At 45.5% G+C, this 24,089-nt stretch overlaps 2 protein-coding genes across 2 annotated transcripts in view; both read left to right on the top strand.

The window, feature by feature from the left end:
* Positions 1-61, top strand: part of LOC308147944 (mitochondrial potassium channel ATP-binding subunit-like) — a gene marked incomplete at its 5' end in the record, with an annotated part of 17,717 nt that extends 17,656 nt beyond the window's left edge. The window contains one exon of the mRNA XM_080521338.1: positions 1-61. This exon is cut by the window's left edge and continues 285 nt beyond it. Coding sequence (XP_080377464.1) covers positions 1-33 — 33 coding nt within the window. The 3' untranslated portion in view covers positions 34-61.
* An 8,307-nt stretch (positions 62-8,368) lies between these two features.
* LOC308147943 (leucine-rich repeat-containing protein 9-like) overlaps positions 8,369-24,089 on the top strand; it is a gene marked incomplete at both ends in the record, with an annotated part of 37,811 nt that continues 22,090 nt past the window's right edge. The window contains 29 exons of the mRNA XM_080521337.1: positions 8,369-8,476; positions 8,887-9,105; positions 9,790-9,930; positions 10,000-10,063; positions 10,169-10,239; positions 10,736-10,918; positions 11,017-11,172; positions 11,294-11,387; positions 12,302-12,431; positions 12,556-12,619; positions 12,909-13,044; positions 13,135-13,266; positions 13,342-13,457; positions 14,703-14,876; positions 14,967-15,086; positions 15,250-15,441; positions 15,537-15,662; positions 16,074-16,214; positions 16,306-16,483; positions 16,564-16,784; positions 16,875-16,994; positions 17,086-17,216; positions 17,301-17,409; positions 17,956-18,089; positions 18,551-18,687; positions 19,122-19,339; positions 20,055-20,123; positions 20,992-21,113; positions 22,236-22,314. Coding sequence (XP_080377463.1) covers positions 8,369-8,476; positions 8,887-9,105; positions 9,790-9,930; positions 10,000-10,063; positions 10,169-10,239; positions 10,736-10,918; positions 11,017-11,172; positions 11,294-11,387; positions 12,302-12,431; positions 12,556-12,619; positions 12,909-13,044; positions 13,135-13,266; positions 13,342-13,457; positions 14,703-14,876; positions 14,967-15,086; positions 15,250-15,441; positions 15,537-15,662; positions 16,074-16,214; positions 16,306-16,483; positions 16,564-16,784; positions 16,875-16,994; positions 17,086-17,216; positions 17,301-17,409; positions 17,956-18,089; positions 18,551-18,687; positions 19,122-19,339; positions 20,055-20,123; positions 20,992-21,113; positions 22,236-22,314 — 3,885 coding nt within the window. The remainder of the gene's footprint in view (positions 8,477-8,886; positions 9,106-9,789; positions 9,931-9,999; positions 10,064-10,168; positions 10,240-10,735; positions 10,919-11,016; positions 11,173-11,293; positions 11,388-12,301; positions 12,432-12,555; positions 12,620-12,908; positions 13,045-13,134; positions 13,267-13,341; positions 13,458-14,702; positions 14,877-14,966; positions 15,087-15,249; positions 15,442-15,536; positions 15,663-16,073; positions 16,215-16,305; positions 16,484-16,563; positions 16,785-16,874; positions 16,995-17,085; positions 17,217-17,300; positions 17,410-17,955; positions 18,090-18,550; positions 18,688-19,121; positions 19,340-20,054; positions 20,124-20,991; positions 21,114-22,235; positions 22,315-24,089) is intronic.

Raw genomic sequence — 24,089 nt, 5'->3', positions numbered from 1 at the left:
ACCGGCGAGCCCGAGGGCGTCGCCCGGTACTGAGGACGGGGGACGCTGGGCTCTCCGGCCGTCGTCCCGCTGCAGCGTCTCCTTGGAGACGGGATCGGTGGTCCTGGAGGTTTGGGCTCTGCAGCCACCGAACACGTCTCTTCAACGTCTTCCACACAAGGACGTTCGTCTGGAGACACAAAGTTCTACAATATCTGAAGACGAAGAGAGAAGAACGTCTCAAAAAACACTTTTGTTTCATCCTCATTTTGATTGATTTTCCCACTTTAGCCGTTTAGTTGGAGCAGTTTGAGTTTTACTACAACTTTTTGTATTTCCCACTTTTTCTTCTCCATTTTTTTCCTTCCTTTTTTTCCTTCCTTTTTTTAATTTCTAATTTTTGCTCCTTTGTGTTTTTTCCCCCTTTCGTTCTCCCCCCCTGAAATCCGTATTAGTCTTTTTAATCATTTGTTTGTTCAATTCTTTCAGTATAATTCTTTGTGAGGAGTTTTACCTGATGTATCCCTGTTCTGGCTCTTTTATTTTATTGATGTTTATTTTCTAACTTGTTATTGTTGTTAACAATTCAGAGGTGTTGTTCACAATTCACCGCAGCGTGGAGAGAAGGTTTAATGGCAGTAAACCCTCCATCTCACCGTAACAGCTGGGAATACACACAGAACATTGCACATGAACTTACCGCCATACTCTTACATCCGTTAGCCTAGCATAAACGCAACGGCTTGAACAATTTTTTTTAGCTTCGCAATAAAATCAATACATTTGAACCTTTTAGAGCCATAAAACAGTGAAATATAACTTCATTACAAAGCGAACAAACCTTGTGCCTCTATCAGGGGGTAACACGTTTATAGTGCGGCGATTATGTCCTCGCGTTGCTGTAAAGCTACACTTTTGTGCTCGAGAACAGGAAGTTACGCTTTCAAAATAAAACATGAAACAGGAAGTTGGCTTTAACAGACAAAAAAATGCACTCGGGGGTTTTTTACAGCTGTGTTTTTCCCAACGTGGGCGCTGGGAGAGACTCCAGCTGTGTAGAAACACAACTGAACACAACATGTTGAGTTGTCGCACAGAAAACAAACGTTTCACTTCTAGAATGACGCTTTGGATTTCTAGAACACGTTTGTCAAGCTGATTGAGAGACTCATTCCCTGGTTCCCTGCTGCTGCTGGTCACATCTGGTGCCAACCGCCAACGGTCACATGAGGCAATGTGGGGAAAGTGCCTTGCCCAAGGACACAGCCACGGTGACTTGGGCAGAGCAGGATTTGAACCGATAACCCTCTGGTTATTGGACAAGCGACTCTACCAGTGTTTCTATTTTTAGCCTTCAGATTCAGATTCAGACTTTGATTTATCCCACAAGGGGCCAGTTCATACATTCACATGATGTATTGGTCATCATTCATTCACTCATTCATTCAATCTTTCACTCATTCATTCAATCTTTCACTCATTCATTCAATCTTTCACTCATTCATTCAATCTTTCACTCATTCATTCATTCAGGAATCAGCAACGTAGGGAAATGAAAGCAATAAACCAGAAAGAAGCATTTAACCAGACGGAACAACACAGAGTGAAATGGTAAAAAAGCAACAGTAATAAAAGCCGATAAATAAGTAAGACAAGTGAAATATTGTCAAGATATTTATGGTGATTGAAATTTAAAATGTTTTAAAATGAGGACGGTCTGTGTTTAAAAGCTTTATGGTCGATGGGTTGAAGGACTTGGAGTTCCTGGGACCAGTTGTGAAAATCAGCGCGGAAGGCCAATAAAACCAAAGCTGAAAATGAAATATTTATTTTGAGATGCTGAAAGCTCCGCGGGGCGGCTGTAGGGCCGCGCGTGGCGCCGCGGGGCGGCTGTAGGGCCGCGCGTGGCTCCGCGGGGCGGCTGTAGGGCCGCGCGGGGCGGCTGTAGGGCCGCGCGTGGCTCCGCGGGGCGGCTGTAGGGCCGCGCGGGGCGGCCGTAGAGCCACGCGTGGCGGCTGTAGGGCCGGCCGTAGAGCCACGCGTGGCGGCTGTAGGGCCGGCCGTAGAGCCACGCGTGGCGGCTGTAGGGCCGGCCGTAGAGCCACGCGTGGCGCCGCGGGCCGGCCGTAGAGCCACGCGTGGCGGCTGTAGGGCCGGCCGTAGAGCCACGCGTGGCGGCTGTAGGGCCGGCCGTAGAGCCACGCGTGGCGGCTGTAGGGCCGGCCGTAGAGCCACGCGTGGCGGCTGTAGGGCCGGCCGTAGAGCCACGCGTGGCGGCTGTAGGGCCGGCCGTAGAGCCACGCGTGGCGGCTGTAGGGCCGGCTCTAGAGCCACGCGTGGCGGCTGTAGGGCCGGCTCTAGAGCCACGCGTGGCGGCTGTAGGGCCGGCTCTAGAGCCACGCGTGGCGCCGCGGGGGAGGCTGTAGGGCCGCGCGTGGCGCCGCGGGGGAGGCTGTAGGGCCGCGCGTGGCGCCGCGGGGGAGGCTGTAGGGCCGCGCGTGGCGCCGCGCGTGGCTCCGCGGGGCGGCTGTAGGGCCACGCGTGGCGTCACGGGGGAGGCTGTAGGGCCGCGCGTGGCGCCTCGGGGCGGCTGTAGGGCCGCGCGTGGCTCCGCGGGGCGGCCGTAGGGCCGCGCGTGGCGTCACGGCCGCCGGTTGTGGACTCCTGAGCTCATCAAAGGTTGTTTTGAATTCCAGTGGGAAGCAGTAAAAGTAGAAACTTGAATGAATCTCCAGTCACAATCTGCTGTTAAAGCTTTAATACTGCAGGAGATTCTGTTTGTTGTTGTTTTTTAAATCAAACTATATCCTTCATGTTGTCAATGTTTTCATTGTTTGTTTTAAAAAGCTGCTCGTTTCGATTGTGTAACAACTGAATGCACTGAGTACAAAGAAGAGCCGTGTGTGAATTTATTGATGAGACCTATGATTGTCTGACTTCACGGTGCCTCTAATATTGACGTTAGAAATGCATCATGCACTTGCAATAAGTCCTGTAATTATTAAATGGTGATCAACTGGAACTGCAGCCTGTTTTTCTTTTAACCCAGGGGTGTCCAACATGCGGCCCGGGGGCCAGAAGCGGCCCGCCAGAGGGTCTAATCCGGCCGCCGTGGGATTTTATTTTTTTAAAGTATAAATATGAAAACTGACAGATTCTGATCTAAAAACACCAGATCGGCAAAAATGACATTCAAAACCGCCCTCGGTCAGAATTTGACTCCCGACATTAATGCATCTGTGGAGGTCACATGACGCAACACCTTTCACAATAAAGCGAGTCCAACTTATGTGAAGTGATACTTTCGACACGTAAACTCAAAAATATTTCCAGATGGTGACAAATTGTTTTAATCCTGAATAAAAATATGATATCCAGATCCAGATATTGTGGGTTTTTTTTTGCAAATATAATATCTGAATAACTTTAATATGTAAATTTCCGAATAGACTGGCAAAGTCTTGCAGTTACAAAAGAAGGAAAGACTTTGACATTTGTCCAGATCTGCAGTTTAACATGTGATGTTTGACTTGTTGGCCTCCAGAGGTCAGAGGTCAGGTTGATGTGGCCCCTCAACTGAAATCACTTTGACCCCCCTGGTTTAATCGATCAGACATGTTGAACTCGTGCTGCGTTCAGGGCCATCTGGGAAAACTGAGCCTCAGGTTTCATCTTAAAGCAGCGAGTTAATCCACAACAGGCCGGTCGACGTCTCGTCCCACACATGGTGGACGTCAGTGCAGTTCTCCTCCTCGCTCTCTATGCTCTCTATGCTCTCCTAGCTCTCCACGCTCTCCTCACTCTCCACGCTCTCCTCGCTCTCCTCGCTCTCCACGCTCTCCTCGCTCTCCTCACTCTCCACGCTCTCCTAGCTCTCCTAGCTCTCCACGCTCTCCTCGCTCTCCTCCCTCTCCTCACTCTCCTAGCTCTCCTCGCTCTCCTCACTCTCCTAGCTCTCCTCGCTCTCCTAGCTCTCCTCCCTCTCCACGCTCTCCTCACTCTCCTAGCTCTCCTCACTCTCCTAGCTCTCCACGCTCTCCTAGCTCTTCTCGCTCTCCACGCTCTCCTCACTCTTCTCGCTCTACACGCTCTCCACGCTCTTCTCGCTCTCCACGCTCTTCTCGCTCTCCTAGCTCTCCTCGCTCTCCTCACTCTCCTAGCTCTTCTCGCTCTCTATGCTCTCCACGCTCTCTATGCTCTCTATGCTCTCCACGCCCTCTATGCTCTCCACGCCCTCTATGCTCTCCACGCTCTCTATGCTCTCCACGCCCTCCATGCTCTCCACGCCCTCTATGCTCTCCACGCCCTCTATGCTCTCCACGCTCTCTATGCTCTCCACGCCCTCTATGCTCTCCACGCCCTCTATGCTCTCCACGCTCTCTATGCTCTCCACGCCCTCTATGCTCTCCACGCCCTCTATGCTCTCCACGCTCTCTATGCTCTCCACGCCCTCTATGCTCTCCACGCCCTCTATGCTCTCCACGCTCTCTATGCTCTCCACGCCCTCTATGCTCTCCATGCACGCACGCGCACGCGCACACACACACACACACACACACACACACACACACACACACACACTGAAATGTCCAGATTCTGTTGCATTATGGGAGTTTTTAACAGTCCTCCAGCACGGCTTTGAGGTTAGTTGATGTGAATTTTAAAAATAATTTAAAACAATAAAAATCTTCTGTGTGATTTGTGACAAAAAAAGTGTAAAGTAGGATTAAACAGTCATGCCCCCCCCCCCCCCCCCCCACTTTGAACATGTAACACACATATTTGGAGTGTGTGTGTCGAGTGATCACTGGATTACTCATTTAGATGAGTGTATTTTGTTAAAATGTTCATTTCTCTTTCTTTTTTTTGTACATGTTTGGAAATAAATAAATAAATAGGTTGGATAATGAGGCTGCTAGCATCACCGACCTCTCAGCTCGGGTCTCAGTGTTTTGTTCTCTTTCACAATAAAATGGCTTGAGGCCCACTGGTCACTGCTTTCATATGGCAAAACCACAACTTTTAACCTTTGCTGCCTTTTACTTTGTCTTCCTCTGACAACCCAGTGGACAGTGGAGACACAGGGACTTCAACAAATGTCCCATTGTTTTCCTCACAGCAGCCCTTTATCTTGAAAATAAGCTAAAAATTTAAATAGTGGGATCCCCTGGGGAGTGCAGCTCACGCTGACTCCACTTGACACACAAAGTACAATAATACAAAATACAAAAAAGTGAGTTGTTTTGTTTCTTTTTATTGACAAATAAAAGCCTTGAGGGTACTTTGGACATTCATGTATTATCCTGCAACATTAGTTGTTGATACAGCAACAGAATTAAGGTTTATGTTCATTTGAAATGTTATCATATATACATACATATATATATATATATATATATATATATATATATTCTGCCCTTGTTTGTTGCCGTGGTAAACTTGGCAGATAGCTAACAGGGATCTCCAATAAACACCGAGTCAGCAGGTGCGTTTTGGGATGTTTACTGACGATACACTGTGAAACTGCAATACAAAGATAAAAAATAAAATGTTACAGGTTGTTTGGCTTTGTTCTTTAACACAACAATGATCAGACATAACACAAACACTCATAAACAAATCAAATTCTTAACTAACTAACCACAAAGAATAATTAGTGATTAGCTTAATGCTAACGTTGCATTTGAAAACGCCATTGACAAGCTAGCGCATTAGCTTAATGCTAACATTACATTGAAAATGCCATTGCCAAGCTAACGCATTAGCATTGCTCCGTTTTTAAAGTTTTCCCACACAAATATGAAGTGTTTCTGAGTCTTCAACAGGCGAGCTCCACACAAGAACAATCAATACTCACAGACATATATGCCTTCCAGGGTACAGCTGAGAAACCATGAATGAGTAAACAATGAAAACAACAGCTTCACTCAAAGCTCCGTGTTTGTAGAGAAAAACTACGGTGGCTCTGAAGGGACACACAGCACAACGGAGTTCACAATGACCCTGTTCTCTTAAAGGGGCGGCACAATATATATATATATATATACATATATATACTCATCTTCTTGTATGTATATATATATATATATATACATAGACTTCTGCAATGAGGACTGGACAATGAAATGGTCGCAGCACTTTTCAATGAACTGGACACAGAAGGAGCCATGACTGATTCTGCACTGGAGCTCATTCTGGGGCTGGAGCTTCATCCTTCTCTTGCTCTGACACCTGTTTTGAGTTGGATGAAGACTTTGCTCCTGAGATGGTGCTGGAGGAAGAACCAGCCTTCTGGAGTTCAGTAAATAAAACTCAGTGATCTCTTTAGTTTCTTTGTCTTCACTCACCTTTCACTTTCAATGTGTTTTAATGCTTCTTTCATCAAGTTAACTTGTCCACTTTTGACTCTAAATGATCCTTTGGTTGTGTTTGTGTGTGTTTTAATATCATTACATTTAGTTTGTCCATCAGAGCTTTAATTTATTGCACCAGTTAGAAAAGCTCCATTTATTTATTTAGACTCTCTCTCTCTCTCTCTCTCTCTCTATGTATATATATATATATATATATATATATATATATATATATATATATATATATATATATATATATACACATATACAGTGGTATGAAAAAGTTTGGGCACCCCTGTAAATTTTCATGATTTTCCTTTATAAATCATTGGTTGTTTGGATAAAAAAGTCCAGTTAAATATATCTTAAAGCAGACAAACACAGTGATATTTGAGAAGTGAAATAAAGTTTACCGGTTCTGTCTTTGCATCTGTTGGAATTCGTACCCGTGTTCTCCTGAATTCCTGCGTGTTCGTTTGATCCGGGAGAGGCAGAAAGAGCGCTAATTTCTTCAATAATGTATTTAATAATCACACAAACAAGAGACTACAAAAATGCATATCAGATTATACAATGCTACAAAATTCCATATATCAGAGATTACATCTATACGAGCTCGGACCGTTCTTCCTTGCAGACCCAAGAATATAGGCTGAGTCTACAGTGAAGAAGGGCCCCGCTGTAACGCGTGGTTCATATTTATACATTTGCATACGACACCTCAACCTCACATTGGTCCGTTCCTCGTGATGTATGCGTTGCTATGGTGAAGTTGTTATTCCTTTGTCTCCAAAACTGCTTCAAACTGGTTCTACTCAGAGCTTGATGCTCCGTGAGACCAAAGTGACCTTGGACCTCTTATCTGTTCCAACCCTACCTTCAACCATACTTTTGCAACGTGGGGCGCTGAGGAGACATGCCCACCAACTAGGAAATCCTTGAACATTTAGTTCTTCCCAACTTGAGCAGTGGGAGGAATCCCAGCTGTGTAGGAAGATGAGTGAATACAATGTGTTCAGTTGTCCCACAGAAATCAAATGTTTAATTTGTATATTCCTTCACATCGCATCTGTGGTTTGTGTTCAAACGCGGTGCAGAGATGCTCCGAGCAGCCTCCGTGTTCCGGCGTGGAGCTGCAGGAGCGCCATCATCGCCGGAGTGGCTGCTCCTGCGTTTGAGCAGAAAGCTAAAGGCTCCCGTGTCCCGGAGTAGTGCACCGGCGCGGTTCTGTGCCGCGACACGCCGAGGCGTGCTCGGGTGCGGGCAAGTCGCCGTAGCGTTCGCTCTCTCTGGACCAACATGAAAGTTGCGGCTGCAGCTCTGTGGCTGCAAAAAATTCAAGTTAACTAAACAAGCAAAGTGGAGGATGTAAACAACAACAGAGGATTCATAAGGATTCACTCCCAAGGAGGGGAAGGTGCGTGACAGATCCAGTCCTGTGTTTGGAGGACGATATAGGAAAAGCTCAGGGGACGAGAGGCGGCAGCAGCAGTTTTTCGTTGGCATACGAAATACAAAAGGGACCTGCCCATTCGCGAGGTCCCGAACTATTGACAGAGCGACATTAATTCTTCCAGACTTCACACAATTCTGTATAAATGTCTGTAAAGAGACTGAAAAGGAGGCGAGCAGGGTTTCTGTCTCCATTCTGGATAGGGGCGTGGCTTAAAACTGATATGACGTCACTGTTTGTGGCTTTGATGTGGTTTGATGTTATTGGGCATGGCTATCATCTTATGGCTTTGACCTAATGGCTTTGATCTCATGGCTGAGGTTGCAAGCCATTGGAGCAGAGTTCAGTTCGACTTCACGACTTTGAGGTGAAACGAGGCGTACAGCATATATCTCCACGAGGAAAGTTCTTACCTGAAAGATATAGAACAAGGATTACCATTGTTGAAAAACATTAACCAACTCAAACAGAGCTTGAGATAATAATAATTTCAAACAAAAAGGATCTCCTGATGATGCGGAAACAGTTGCAATCACAAAGACAGAAGACTGGGGCCTCCTCAGCCAGCCAGCCACCTGTAAAAATGATAAAGGTCTCAAAACGAGACCAAATCAAGCTGAAGCTTGATGACAGGGACACGGCCATTTCTGACCTGAAGAAAAAGGGAGAGGGAGAGACGCCAGCATTTCCAGTCGGTTGCAGAGTCACAGTGGAGAGTGAGAAACAAAAGAACCACGGTGATGAAGAAGTGATTAGAAAGCTGGTAAGAATGAAACTTGAGCATTTTGTGAAGTACTGGGAAAATGATCCTTCAAGCACTTGAAGAAAATGTATTCAAGAACTGAACTGAATTATATTGTATTGTTTTCTTGTTGGTATTGTAATGTTGGAGAAATATAACTGCTAAGCACATACCTTCCATATTGAGCGTTGACCCCGTCCTAATCATGAACCTCCACTGACTGTGCGGGGACACTGGAGTGGCAGTGCCCCCACAGGGACAACATGCAAACTCCAAATGAGCCGCGGGTTGGTTGTAGTAGTAAAATCACTTTAGCACATAGTGATGTTTAGTGATGTCGTCATTATTTTTCTCAACAGTGCACGGACAACGGAGTGTCCTACGAGAAAATTGCACAAGAAGGGCGTAAGATGACGTCTTTGGAAATGTTCTTCTCGGGTTTCCCTCACATGGTTGGGCTCTCGTTCTTCCCGAGGCTCCGCCAGCTCACCATCATGGACCAGGACATAAAGCACATGGAAGGCCTGGAGTGTTGTCCTCTGCTCCTGGAGCTGTGGATCGCCCAGTGTCACCTCACAGTAAGTTTGATATGGTCTCTAATGATCAACATTTGTTTTTCACAGACTTTTTGTGAATGACGGCAACTTGTGTTTAGCCTTTAGTCTTAGTAGCTTGCTTACAACATTATCATTAAACCTAGACAAGGGGAGATCTATAAAACATGGAGGGCAGTGGCCCTCCTGGATTGGACTGGACACCACAATGAGGATATTATGATAAAGTCCATGTTTAATCCTTTAAAAACATTCTGTACATGTCTTTTCAACATTACATCACTTCCACAATAAAAACAAATTCTTCAAATGTTGTTAAATCCACAACAGAACTTTGTGCTTCAGTTAAGAAATGTGCTGGAAGACCTGAAATCCTGTCTGCCACAGTGCTAGTTAGAAACCTGCTGTTTGTCAGGGTACAAGGTTCCTGACAAACAAATTCACACCCAGTGTGGCACTGACACCGAGCTAAAGTAACAGCAGTTCCCTCTATGGAAAGTGCATTTGAATGTTTGCTTCTTGAAATGTTGACCTTGGTTTTGGCCTGTGGGCCTCAGGAGCCCCTGTTCTTCCTCACAGTGACACATCATCCAATCAAATGTGAAACGCATCAACCATCATTTTGATTTCAAGCTGATGTTGAATAAAAGGTGTTTCTTTTCTCACATATTGTGAATAACATCTGGTGCTCTCTTGTCTCCATCACAGGAGATATCTGGATTACAGAACTGTCTGCAACTGAAGAAACTGTATCTTTACGATAATCAGATCGGGGAAATACAAAATCTTCAATTGCTGGTCAACTTAGAAGTTCTGTGGCTCAATAATAACTGCATAACACAGATACAGGTTTGAATATCTATATACCTATCTATATATCTGTCTGTCTGTCTGTATCTAATTTGTCTTCCTCTGCAGGGTCTGAACACACTCAACAAGCTTCAGGAACTAAACCTGTCTGACAACCAAATAGAAAGAATTGGTAGGTTTCTATCAGTCCTGCATGTTTGCCTTCGTGTGGCTGATGAAGACTGGATGAGCTGTTTAGCAACGCTGACAATTCAATATTTTCTCTGCATCTCCTCAGGGCACAGCCTTGATCTCAACGTGAGCCTTCACCATCTCAGTCTGTCCGGGAACACAATCAGCTCCTTTAAGGTAAGATTAAAAACACCAGTATGCTGAAGACATTCTTGCAAAAACTTGTTGGATTTCTACAAAAAAAATCGGATTAAAATCCTTGGCTTGACAAAAGACCTATTCTAAATTAGTAAAAAAAGAAAAAAAAGTCAGGTTTTCAGATTTTCAGTTATTTCAACAACATGCTCCCAGAACAGGACTTTCATCAAATGGGAAATCTCTGACAGAAACAAACAATGAGTCTTTGTGGACACGGTTCAAGTTGTGGGAGTTGCTCTTTGTCCCACACTTCATAAACCAATGAGAATAGACAATGCAGAGCATGTTCTCATTGAATGCTCATGGTCGTTGGGTCATTTATGTGGCTCCGAGAAGTAACCCACAGTGTTTCTAGTGTTTTCTAAGGACATCTGGTTACAGGAAGCTAAAATCAAAAGCTGTGTTTTCTCTTGAGGACTGTACTTTAAGGTCATGCCTGCACCTGACAGCTGAACTTCCTTTTCTGTTGCTACAGGAGCTGACTTTCCTCGCTCACCTCCCCAGTCTGAGAGAACTAGCACTGCAGGACCCCACATCAATCCCAAACCCAGTGTGTCTGCTGTGTAATTACCACACACACGTGCTCTACCATTTGCCAGGCCTGCAGAGACTCGACGCCTTTGACGTCTCCAACAAGCTGGTCAAAGAAGCAGCCGAGGTATTGAGAAGACATGCAGGCTTGATCCTAGTGTCTTTCCAGCTCTTATTAGGGAGCTGAATGTATTGCTTTAATACACTGAAGTCTTTTCTTTGTAGTCTGCAGTCCTGGCGAAAATGATGTACTACAACATGCGGGTGCGTACTGCAGAGAGGAACCTGGCAGAGAGCCGGTCCAGTCTGAGGAAGCAGAAGGAAAGTCTCCAACAAGTACCGAAAGAGTGCATCAAGACCTTCAGGAACGCCCTCAAAAGTGTATGTACAGTCTGTTCCAACACTGAGGGAGGAACTTGCTGCATTCTGAGAATCTGTGCAGGATTTGTTATATGTGCCTGAACTGTATAAGAGAACTGTTTCTGTATGGTTGCATTCTCAGCTTCAACGTGAGCTCTCCATGGCGCCAGCTAGCTGCAAGAAGTCCACCTGCATGCTGGAGGAGGATCTGGGCAATCCGCCCCACCGGGGGGGAGGTTCAGTCCAAACCAGAGGCTCCACTTCAGACATCAGTCATGATCCAGACAGAGAGAAGAAAATACTCCTGAGAATGGAGGCATTGGAGGAAAGACTCCGAACGTGGACCACAAGGCTGCATGAGTTAGTGCCTGTTTGGATTACTTTTTCTCTCGATGACTTCAGTTTACAAAATTTGAGAAAAAACATTTTTGTCATTCCCATCTGACAGGATTCAGTATTTTCTGCTAATTGTGTTATTTTCTCTGGTGTTGACACATGAACACCTTTCAGATTTATCATCAGGCAGCATGTAGCGTAGTTTAGAGTCTAATAACTGTACAGTCTGGAGGTCCCTGTGCTAATTAACCAGTAGTATGAGTTAAACACACACGTTTGTTTCTGTAGGAGCACAAACTGAAGTCTGGAGCTGTTCATTTCACATTTGTTCTTAAGGCATATTTTTGAGGGTTTGCAAGATTTTTCCATACAGATGACATTTTTATTCTTGTTTATTCACAAGCTCATACTCTGCAATGCTGCATGCGAGCACTGTGCAATAACAATGGCCATCCATTCATCTTCTGTACTGCTTGATCCTGTTCAGGGTCAAAAGGGGGATTACAGCAAATAATAATGTTCCTCTTCTTATTTCCAGTATTGAAGCCTTCTACGAGCAGGATTTGGCCCGAGCCACAAACAGGATGGACTCCATGGTGCAGTTTCTGCAGGTGGAGATGGAGAGTGTCGGAAACATTTGTTTGGAGGAGGGCAACCCCACAGACCTTTGGTATTGATATCATATGACTCATCATTCCTACAGCCATCATGTGCCTCCCATTTCAGTGGGGAAGCAAAGAACAGCTGTCATTTCTCCTGACCTACAGGTTTGCCGACTGTTGCGACCTCCTGCGTTCCCGGTTTGTTGCTTCAGACTACAAGAGTCACGGCATCGTTGACATTAAGATCAACACAGTGACCCGCATCCACAACAGTGCTCTGCGGCTTCGCTTTGACGAGAAGCTGCACAACCTGATAACCAGTGAAGACTCCATCTATACACCGTAAGTTTCCACAGAACTACCAGATCGGCTGAAAGGAATTCTGTCTCAATAATAGGATTATTTTTAAATGCAGAAATTACAGACCTCGACTGAATTACTTATTCTACACGCCTGATCCTGAAAGATGTGAAAAGGAAGAGATTGTACGTATTGTAGAAGAAGGCTTCACAACAGCAGAGGGACTAAAGGTACGTTTACCACTCAGACTCCGGGAGAAGAATTCAAACTGTGACTCCAGCTAATTCATCTCTGTATACCTGTGTGCTCGCACACACTACCATGAATATGCCCAGAAATTAATTCTAACAAACTGTCACTATTCGTCACTCGGAAAGTCATTCAAAGAGCAAAAACTGTGTTTTCAGTCAACTGAACACGTCATGCTGTGATTTTTACCTCCATACTGAAGGTCCTCGTTCTATTTTCATATCCATGTACATTAATGTAGATGTTTATCATTCCGACTCTGTGTATTAGGTTTTGGGGAAAGATGGCGCTATTCCCTTCTCAAACAGCTTAAGTGTGGCTGAGCAGCGCAGAATTGAATATGCACTTCATCAGGCCAGCCAAGGAGACTCCAAGAAAACCCTAGAAACTCTCCCCTTCAGGCACGGTGGGTTCATTGTGCTGTTATTTTAATCCAACAACGCTGTATTGGAGGTTTGTTTATTGAAGCCAAGATCCCTTTTTCTTCTGCTTGAAGGTCAGATAATAGTTTCCAAAGTGTTTGTGGGCAACAGTAGGCTGCTGAGAGGAGAAGCGCTGGACAGAAGCAGCAGCTGCAGCGTCTCCTCCGTCTATAGGAACGTGGACACGGAGCACAGGACGAGCCAAGGTACCGGCAAGACCACAACCAGTCCCTGTCGGAGCTGTTTAGTCGTTTGACCTCTGTCTATGTATTCTCCATCAGAGGAACCCCACTCCACCAAAACCCAGCAGGGCTCCCCCCGCTGGAGGCAGTGGTTCATGTTCGACCACCAGTTTGTCCTGCCCGAGTTCATCGTGTCTTTTGAATACGTCACTGAGGTAATCACTCCACATTTTACCCACGTTCTTTGACCCAAACAACTTCACTTGGCCATACGGAGCACCGCTTCCTCTTGTGTGGGCTGGACCAGCAAAATATTGCCGTAGTAATGTAAAGTTAAACCCTCAGCTTTTTCTTTTCCGTGGCGCAGAGTACAAGTTTTAAAAGAAATCTCGCAAAACAATATACAATTGCTCCAATTTCAACATGAACGATTTTAATCACACCTTGTGGTGCAAAATACAGTGACATGTCCTACAGCCATTGAACATTATGTTCACTATTATACAAGTTCTATTTTAATGTTAAGGATCATTTGATGAGCACAAGGTATCTTCCTTCGCATCGTCAACATCTCAGCTCTGTTCTCAGTGTTGTGTTGAATCCACTACTATTAAGACATGGATGTGAAATAGCCGACGGCGTCTTCACAATTCTTAATTAGGGACCTGATGGATTGGTGGGCTGGATTGGAGCCTCTTGCCAGCTGGTTTTGGCCCGTAGGTTCTATGTTTGACACCCATGTCAGAGCGGATTGTACAGTGTGAACAGTTAAGTTACCCACATGCAGGACCTTCTGAGGAATTAAGGCTCAAGAACCATTTAACAACAATCCAGTGAGCAAAGGCACTAAAAATAATGAAAGGGAGAGAAACAGAAAGAGGAGAGCTAGAATAAGAGCCAGAGTAAGGAATTAGAAGAGAAAAAAAATGACAGTATAAAATAAGTTAGTCAACCTGACAGTATTATTTAATTATTATTATCATTAAATATTACAAGCAATGAAACTATGGGTTACAAGTACAAGGCTTGAGTTGGATGAATGGGTGATCAATGAATAATGCTTGGTTCTGACTGTGGGGGAAATGTGAGCTGAAGAGCTGAGGGCTCCATATGGTGGAAACAAGCATGAGCAATAGGTAGGACCAATGCTAATGAGGGATTAATACATTATGAAAGATTTTATAATCAGTCCTGAAACTGGCAGGCGGCCATTGCTGAAAGTGTAAACGGGTCCTTGACAGCACACAATCAGCTGACGAGTGAGCAAAGTCTCACAATAATCCATTCTTCATGTGGTAGAAGAGTCTCTGTGTGGGCCTGAGAAAGAAACTTCTCTAGGTGATCAAAAGCTCTCAGCAGGCAGAGTGACCCAAAGTGGACGGGTTCAGGATGAAGACGTCTCTTTAATCCAGAAGCACATATCAGTGACACAGTGGATGTTTGCTTTTTGCTTCTGGCAGGATGAAGATCAAGCGTCCTTGTTGAGCCGTGCTCCAGGCGGAGGAACTTCCCCGGACGCCATCCGGGACGTAGAAGCCGTCAACGTGGAGCTCAAGCCGCTGCCCAAACTGTTGAGCCTGGATAACGACATCCTCCTCACTGCGGCCAGAGCCACCGCTCTCAGTCACATCACCGTACGTGCTCTGCCTTTTTTAATGCTCTTCTTGTTTTGAAACCATTCAACATCCTCTCGGTGGCTCATCGTTGCCTCGTTGAATCTGCAGGTACTGAACCTTCACAACAACAGTCTGAGCCAGATGAAGGAGATTTCCAGGCTCACGGCTCTGCGGCATCTTACAGTCAGCTTCAATAGGCTGGCGCGCCTGGATGACATTTCTCACATGGTAAAAGTGACACGTTCATTTAGCAGCTCATTTTCAAGTTGAGACCAAGAAACAAGTTCTCACAAACTTGCCTCTTTACTATGGGACTGAACCAGTTTGTGAGGCAACACAGGAAGGTATGTGATGATGTTAAACACCGACTGTCTCGTCCCTCAAACTGCAGCCACACCTGGAGGTTTTGGATGCGAGTTTTAACAAGCTGGAGACTCTTGATGGGCTGCAAGGATTGGCTCAGCTCAAACATCTGGATGTGAGCTGGAACCAGTTGAGCGAGGCCAGAGAGGACACTGCCGTGCTGAAGAAACACACCCCGGCTCTGCTCAGCCTGGACACGCGCTACAATCCTTGGACCAGGGTGGGTGCTGTTACCAAGTTCAACCTCCACTGTCCTTATTTCAGTTCAGGCTCAGATTCAGTGCTGCAGCAGTGACCATGTTTTCCTGTTTCCAGCCTGAAGCAGTCAGAATGATGGTACTGGGCCGACTCACAACCCTCACACACCTGGATGATGAGCTGGTGTCCAAGGAGGAGGCTGCTGAAGCTCTCCAGGTGGCTGCAGGCTCCAGAATTAACCAGGTCAACATTGTACACACTTTGTTTCTTACTAGTGGTGGAGTTGGCACCGTAGTTTGCATGTTTTTCCTGGGTAACGTGGGAGTTTTGTTTTGTGTACTTTGTGCACAGTCCAAAATCATACAAGTTATGTTGATGGATAGATTGGAATGAACTTGATCTCTTCTAACAAATCTGCAAAACACAATTTTTACCAAGTGAAAAAAGCGTGAAAACACAGCACGCGTTATTAGAGGTCAAATATTACATTCACTTTATACCCAGAGCAACATTTACAACCAACAGAGACATTTTGCCCTCAACCAATCAAACGCAACTTAAATGTTATTTCGTCAGCCTTAAATGTCAGACTGATTGACTGGGCTGGCAGTGGCGTGCTTTATTGTGAAAGTTGGGGCTGATTTCTGTTCACAGGCCTCTCTGGTGGCACACTGTCGCACTGACAGCCAGCGTCCTCGTAGCCTCAGTCTGCTGTCCACCGCACAGCTTCTGTGTCGTCCGAGTCCAGCAGCCTGCAGTCTGAGCTCAGAGCTGGACGCAGACTGGACGGCAAAGGTGAGATACTGCAAAGACCATTTAAAAACCTGTGCAAACAAGATCAGGCATTACAAGCTCTCTGTGTGGTGTTTTTTGAAATGCTGGTCAGATTACCACCCTGAACCTGGACAATCAGAGGATCAGGAAGCTGACAGGTCTGAGTCACCTGGTGAACCTGCGCTGGGCCTCCTTTAATGACAACGACATCTCTAAAGTGGAGGGTCTGGACAGCTGCCAGAAGCTGGAAGAGCTTTCCCTCAACAACAACAGCATCAGCACCCTCAGTGGTCAGTCACACACTAAACGGTGAGGAACCACGGCGTGAGGCCTTTGTGTGGCTGATTGTTTTCACCTGGTTTCTCCTCAGGACTCTTGAGGCTCCACCGTCTCAATAAGCTCACCATGGATGGCAACCAGTTGTCCAGTCTGGACGCCTCAGTTTTAGACCAGATGCCCAGTTTGTCTCTTCTCTCAGTGGACAACAACTGCATCACTTCCCTGCGTGGCCTCCACAGACTCCGCTCTCTCCTGGAACTCTACATCGGCAGGAACCAGATATCCCAATCAATAGAAATCTTCCACCTGAAGGTGAGAGGCCTCCGCCAGGAAAAATCACCAAAACACAATGAAATGTCAACTCGGCACATTTATGGTGTTTTTGTGCTTATTTCTTCTCAGGGTTTGACAAGTCTCAGCATTTTAGATCTCTATGGGAATCCTTTGGAGAAAGTAGAGAATTATCGACTATGCGTCTTGTTTCACCTCTCCTCCCTCAAAGCTTTGGATGGAGTTGTAGTGGTACGTGGCAGAACACTGAAAGCAACTGGACACGTGGTATATTATTGTAATTGTACTGATTCTTTGTTATTTTCCCTGTTGTTCTCTCAAGGAAACGAGTGAGAGCGAGAGTGCAAAGAATATGTTCACAGGAAGGCTAACAAGCGACACCATAGCAGAGAAACTGGGCCACTCAAACTTCACAGGAATGACAGGCTTTACCCTGCAAGCCTGCTCCTTCAGGTCTGCTCCTGCAAACAGACACACTTTTAAAGAGAAGCACGAGAAGCCTTTGTATTTACTCTGATCTGTTTTCCTCTTTAAAAGGACGGTGGATCTGTCTCCAGCAGACCTCTTCTATAAGCTGAGCAGTGTCAACTTGGCCCACAACAACCTCACTTCCTTCTCCGGCCTCATCTACCTGCCCAACATAAAGGTGAACGTTGATCTCACACTCACTTGGTTTGCTTGATATCAGATGTGTAGAACTCTCCTGGTTCAGGGGCCAGAGAGTTCACTGGACCAGCCACAAAGTAGCACAGTAGCATAGAAATACTAACAATACAAACTCAATTCGCTTCGTTCCAGGTGTGATACTTCCTTCAAAACAATCCACATTCATTCAATTGATTGTTACAAGAACCTGAACATGAATTACATTCTCAACAATAGTTTGATTTGATTGACGCACTCTGCTGCGTAAATCTCTCTTTTTCTTTTTTTACATTGACTGACATACCGATGCTACTTCACTCGCAATGAATGACCAAACCTACATTTCTACTCTTGGCTTGGGCCTCAATGTGTTCTCCATTACGCTGACTTCAACAGGCTAACGCTTGAATACGATCATGTCTTCCTACGGTTCAGACCGGACCTTCTGGCAGGATGGGTTTGAATCCCAGTCCAACTGTGTGACACCCCTGATTTGATCAACTTGAGCCATTAACGAATACATTTTTTGCATTTGTCCTTTTTCCAGGCTTTATGTTTGAACTACAACCACATCGAGTCCATTCTGCCCCGACAGAAGACTCACCTCACCAACAGACAGATCCTGCACAGCAGAGTTCACTCCAGTGGCTATGGCCAGCAGAGCGCGTTCAAAACCAGCAGGTAACCAAGTTGAATATTCCACAAATAATACAAGTTCTAAACTTTTGTGAAGTTTGATATTTTGCCCTGATGCAATGTGAGCTGTCACCGTTAGGGGGCAGCACTGACCAACTAATGACTGAGCTACAGATTCACACCGTGAACCTTCATTAACTGTCATTTATTTACACAAATAATCTTGTTATTTAAGACACATATTAATCATTGTTTTTGGACACTTGAAAGAAAAATATATTCAAGCAGGGTTGAGATTGAGTCAGTGCCTCGACCTGCAGTCACATGTTTACTGTATAGAAAGCAAGATGTTTTCTATAATGCCGTGGCAGGCACAGTGCTGTTTGTGTGGCTTCAGGAAGCTGCACCTGGAAGACTTGACCTAGTAAATGAGGCAGCAGGGGGGAGAATCGGACGGACGTTTAACTGCACAGGTTGCCAACTGCTATTTTGTGTCTGTGTTGAAGGGAAACTGGGCCCAATGGCAGCATGGAGCCACTGATGGGAAGCCTGGAGGTTCTTCATTTGAGTCACAATGGCATCTCCAATATGGCCGATCTGCAGCTCAGCAGGCTCACCAATCTCAAAGCTCTCTTCCTTCAAGGTATGTACAGCTCACGTCCCACCCCTCCCTCTCCTGGACACTTAAAAAGCAGCAACGCCAAAGTCTCCCATGGACCCCAGGACAGGTCTGTGATGAGACTCCAAGAAAAGAACCACAGACTTCCTTTTGATGGCGTTTGATTGAGTTTTGCTTTGTTGGGGTGGTTTTGCTCAACAAAGCCCGTCTTACTTCCTTTTTCCTTTTTCTTCCTTCTCAATCAAAAAAACCCCCTTTTGTAAACTGTCTATAATTGTTGTTGCTTTTTACACCAGGGGCAGTCAATGAACACCCCACAACTGTTAAAATGTCCCTAAAATGCTGCATGTTATATTATTTTGACAGTGCATCCTACCCTTGTGTTTCCTTTGTAAAAATACCAAGCTTTTGATTGAGATGTCTATTCATTGTTTTTACGATGTGTGTTTTCTCCGTAGGGAATGAAATCAGCCGGGTGGAGGGCTTGGAGGAGCTTCACCACCTCAGAGAGCTTGTGTTAGACAGAAACCGTATCACGGTCCTGTCCAAGAGCTCCTTCTCAGCCCAGAGCGTCCTCGTAGAACTGTGTCTGACCGGGAACCGGATCCGTGAACTGAACCACCTGGATTCTCTGACTAAACTTCGCAAGCTCTTCCTCGACGAGAACAAGCTGCAGGTATTGTCCCCCGGCTGCAGTCGTCTCCTCGTACGCTGGAGTTTTTTTCAATGTTTATAATTCGGACTTTTGATGAAATTGCATTTTCAATTAAGCTGCCTGAAAGACTCACAGCACAGTGATTTTCTGAGGTCACTGCCGAGGTCATAGCCATCTTTTGAGCAGTTCTTGATTTACCACCAACTTCTACTGATTGCTTCACATGTGTTAGATGTTTGAGAATCCATTTCATTCAGTGTGCGGCAGTATTACTTTTCTCTGCATTTGCAAAGTAAGACATGAAGTATAGTAATCATGAGTCATTACCACCCACTGTGGCATGCAAGGGGGTAGTATTATGCATATGGTTCCATTATTCGCACAAAGCAGTGTGAAAGGCCAGTTCAGTCAGCGGTTCCCTTTTTTTTTTTCTATGAAGCCACCAGATAAGCTTTTTTTTTGAAGGCAGGAAACTCCCTCTCTCACCCCGATTTACATCAACCATTAAATTATGTTTACGCTCACAAGCAAAGAAGAAGAAACCTTAAAAATGAAAGCAGTGGGTAGTCTACCAGGTCGGACCTAGATTCTAGAAAGTGTTGTAGAAAATGTTTTCTCCCCCGTGACCTCGAGATACAACAACAAGTGGATTCTTGACCTCAGGCTGGGAACGAACGACTTGAATGAGGCTGTAGTTATTGGAGAAAAAGTTGAAGTGTTGCTCTATTTGTTGCAGGACATGGCAGAGTTGGATAAACTGGTGGTTCTTCCTTCATTGATGGAGCTGTCTCTGGTTGGCAATCCGGTGAGTATCACAGGGTTTTCTGGACAGTCTGTTCAGTGGTGAACCGGCTCACATCCTATTCTAAGTTGCAACGTCCAAACTGTGAGTTTCAGCACATTTTGAACTCGTTCTATTACGGACAGACGACAACAAGCGTCCTTCCACGCTCACTGTCTCACTTACACAATCCAGAAAACAGACTCAGTCCCACTCTTTCCAAACTAAGTGATTACACCATGGGCCGTCTGCTGCACACAAATGGGCTGGCGTCAAAGGCAAGTCATTGACCAAATGGCAGCTTGCTATTGGCCCTGTTACCTCACCCCTCTGGAGCTGATGGACCAGGCCTGAGAAGAGCCTGCAGCCCAGGGCCTCTCTCCCGTCCAGAGGGTAATGCTCAGCTGTGGGAGCCTCTTGACTGCTCAGTCCCACCCCCCCATACCTTCCCATAAGGGGGGTTTAATCCTGCCAGGGGGTAGAGGCCAACAGCCACCCTGGAGACAATAGCTCCTGCTGTGGACCACATGAGATAGCCCCTTCACCCTGTTCCCTGGCCAGAGTCTGTCCCTTCCTCTTCATTGGTAGGACATCTATTGGCATGCAGCCACAACTGAACCACAGCAGCAGTGTCCTGCAGGAACATGTGGTTCTGTTACCGGACAGTCTGGCTTTTGTCCTCAGCTGTGGAGGGGCCGACCTGCTGCTGTCAGCGAGGTCACTGGAATAGCTGCTGGGAACTGGAGAACTACGCTGGGACCCACATAGCATCAGATTTATCCCAGATGTCTCAGACCCAACTTCACTCTCACTCACATTTCTGGAGTTTTGCTTAAAGAAGCGTCATTTTTCAAACAAGCAAAAAATTAATCGATTCTATATTCTTCCTCAGGTGGCCAGAAATTCTGGGCACAGACCAGCGGTGGTGCTCAGACTGACCCAGCTGCAGGTCCTGGATGGTGAGACCATCACTCTGGAGGAAAGGACCAGAGCAGAGCTCCCCTGCACCGATCAGTCTGAGGCGCACTACACAACAAACACACACAATGTCACTGTTATCTATGTCGACCTACTTCCAGATAAATAAAAAGCTAAACCCTTGTAAAGATTATTCCTGTATTTATGACAAGGCATGTTTCACAATAATACCAAAAAATAAAGATTTCAGTAGATTTCCCTTTAGCATTCTTCTAAAGCTTATGTTAAAGTAATGAAAGAATTTGTTTTGTGGCAGCAGAACATTAGAAACACAGAAAAATAAGGGAGATTTTACATTCAATTCAATTCTACAAACTAATGTGGAGCATTTCCATGAAATAAAACCAACAGTTTTTTTTTATCTACATAAGAATTTGTGAACGCGACAGACAGGCTGAGGAACACTGCGGTAAGGTTGGTTCTCTCACACTGATCTTCTCTCACCCCTCACTTATCACAGAATTAGAAATAAATGTAAATCTCAGAGTTTGCATACTCAACATAAGACCTTATCATCTGAGGAGAAGACCACCTCACAAGAGCAAAATGTTGAGCCACCAAAAAGAGACCAGCTTCTGTCAATCTCTTTCACTCCAACTGATATGATGTTCATGTAATGGAAGAGCGGGGCAGTAATTCTCCTGCAGCTCTGAATTAAAAGCAGTCTAAGCCTACTGCCATCATCCTGCTGATGAGTTGAAATGTGCCCGGCCGATAATGCACCAGTGGATTTCCCCCCTATTAGCCAGCTCAACATGACCCCCTCTGCTTGTTAATCATGGATATGGAAATGACAGAGCTGAGGCGCAGGGTTTTCTCATTCAAAACACAAACACAGAACCTCCAGTTGACTCTCCCTGGTCACTCTCAATCTTGGCCCGTATCTGCATTTTGCCTGAATTTGAGCTTTGTTATTGATGAGTAGTAATTGCTGCTCCTCCTCTAAGATGCTTACATATGTGGAGAAACGGGCAAGCTAATCAACAATTCCCTGCCGAGTGTGTGGGTGGAGTGAGCACATCTCACAGACGACAGACAATCTAGAAAGAAACAAGCCATGCATACGCCACTGAGGTCAAAGACAGTCACTTGACCCCGGAGGCCCTTAAGACATCCTCTTTGCATATCGTGTGAACTTCTACTCTTGTGGAGATTTAGATCTTCACCGGGAGCATCTCTGTCCACTGCTGAGATGAACCTCCCTGGACCGCTCCCCCTCACGCCTCAGAACACCACAGTGAGAGGGAGGAGTAGAAGTGGAGGGCTGCAGAGCTTCCTGCCAGGACGTGTGGATGAGGACCATTGCATGTACAAATGGAAGTGTCGCCCTTGTTTTGTTGCAGAGCCTCAGATCAGCGAGCGTAACTTTGTTGTGGGGGGGGGGGGGGAAGTAACGTCCTTCATGCTCCAGTACAAAGTGAAATCTCTGCTCTGACTGAACATTTCATTCCCAATGCAGACAAGAAACACAAGTACGGCACTGTTGCTGGAAGCGGCCAAACCCACATTGACCTGCGACCCGGCCGAAGAGCAGGAAGCAATCTGCCAACCACGGGTCTCCTGTCTGAGGGAAACAGAGTCACACTCACTTACAAACAGGAGTCAGACAGCAGGTCAAGACTCATGGGGATGAATTGGATTGTTTCCTCGAACCCTTAAGAAGCTACTGTGAGTGTGAAGTGAGGATTTTGAACCTCAAAGGGTTTTTTAAGGTCTATATTTTAGACTTTTAAATCATTTTAAAGATAAATCATTACATCCAATCCAGGCAGAGAGTGGTGCAAAACTGATCAAAATCAAAAATCAGACGTTTTACTATTTTTAGTGCTAATATTCTTCTTAGAAATGTTACATGGATTTCACCTGTATGGCGCTTTTCCGCTGCATAAGCAGTCCCCAAAGCACTTTGCACCGTTAATCACATGAACTCATTCACACACACATTCACACACCAATGGAGTCGACTTTACGCTACAGCCCATCACTGTCATTTGTTACTTACACATACGTTGGACTAAATAGGAATAATTAGACTTTCTGAGTGTGTTTTAGATGTCACTTGCAGGAGATTTCTCTGTTCACAAATTGACAGTTTTTTTTACATCAATGGAGTGAACGAACTCATACAAGCAGATGCTAGAAGAAGAACTACTACAAAAATAACACCAATCCCAGTAAGTGACACAGTCATTACAACCTATTTTGTAGTAATTCCTTGAATTAAGAATTGCTACTTTAATTTAAAACATAAAGGATTCACTGGAAAAGCAATGCTCTTTTCCCCCCCAGATTGTTCAGTGGTGGTAAACCTCCACCCAGGTAGCAGCTCCATCATGTTGACCACTTCAACAACACAGTACACTTCATCCTCAGCTTCAATAAAATGTTGGATTTGCCTTCAAACTGCCTTTGATGAATTGAATGAAGGTGCTTGAATGCAGTATGTCATTCAGCCAAGATGCTTTCAAATGCATTCAGCATGACTCACTTCATTTTCTCTTCACGTATGTGGATCCCAATCTGTGGGAATCTGAGGAAGAGAGGTTTTGGTGTCATTTCATCTGCGATGCTCTCCTTTGCCCCAAACCAGTGGGAAACAAAACAGCCACAGATGTAAGGCCGTGTCCGCCTTGCATGTACAGTCCATTGGGTCACATGCCTCCCCAACAAGTGATAATCCAGCTTGAGCACACCTCTCTGCGGACAATAATCTGCAGTCGCTCAGACAAAGATGTCATCTTGAATAAGGTCCAAATGGATTTCAGAGATTGTCGGTTTCATCACGTTAGCCTCTTTTCCAAAAGCCCACCGCAGTTTGCTCTCTAAACAGGCAAATCTGGTGTGTTGTAATGAACCTACTCCACTTGAGATTTATGATGTTGGTTCTGCCGAGTGTAATCCTGCCAGACTTCCTGTTGTTTTGGCTTCTGGTTGTGATGAAGTCAACAAAACCACCAGGCTGGATATGGAGGATGAGGCCCATGTCACTTGGTGCACCACCTTTGTGACACA

This window comes from Blennius ocellaris (genome assembly GCF_963422515.1).
Source record: "Blennius ocellaris genome assembly, contig: SCAFFOLD_65, whole genome shotgun sequence".
NCBI lineage: Eukaryota > Metazoa > Chordata > Actinopteri > Blenniiformes > Blenniidae > Blennius > Blennius ocellaris.
This window is presented reverse-complemented; position numbering and strand designations above follow the sequence as displayed.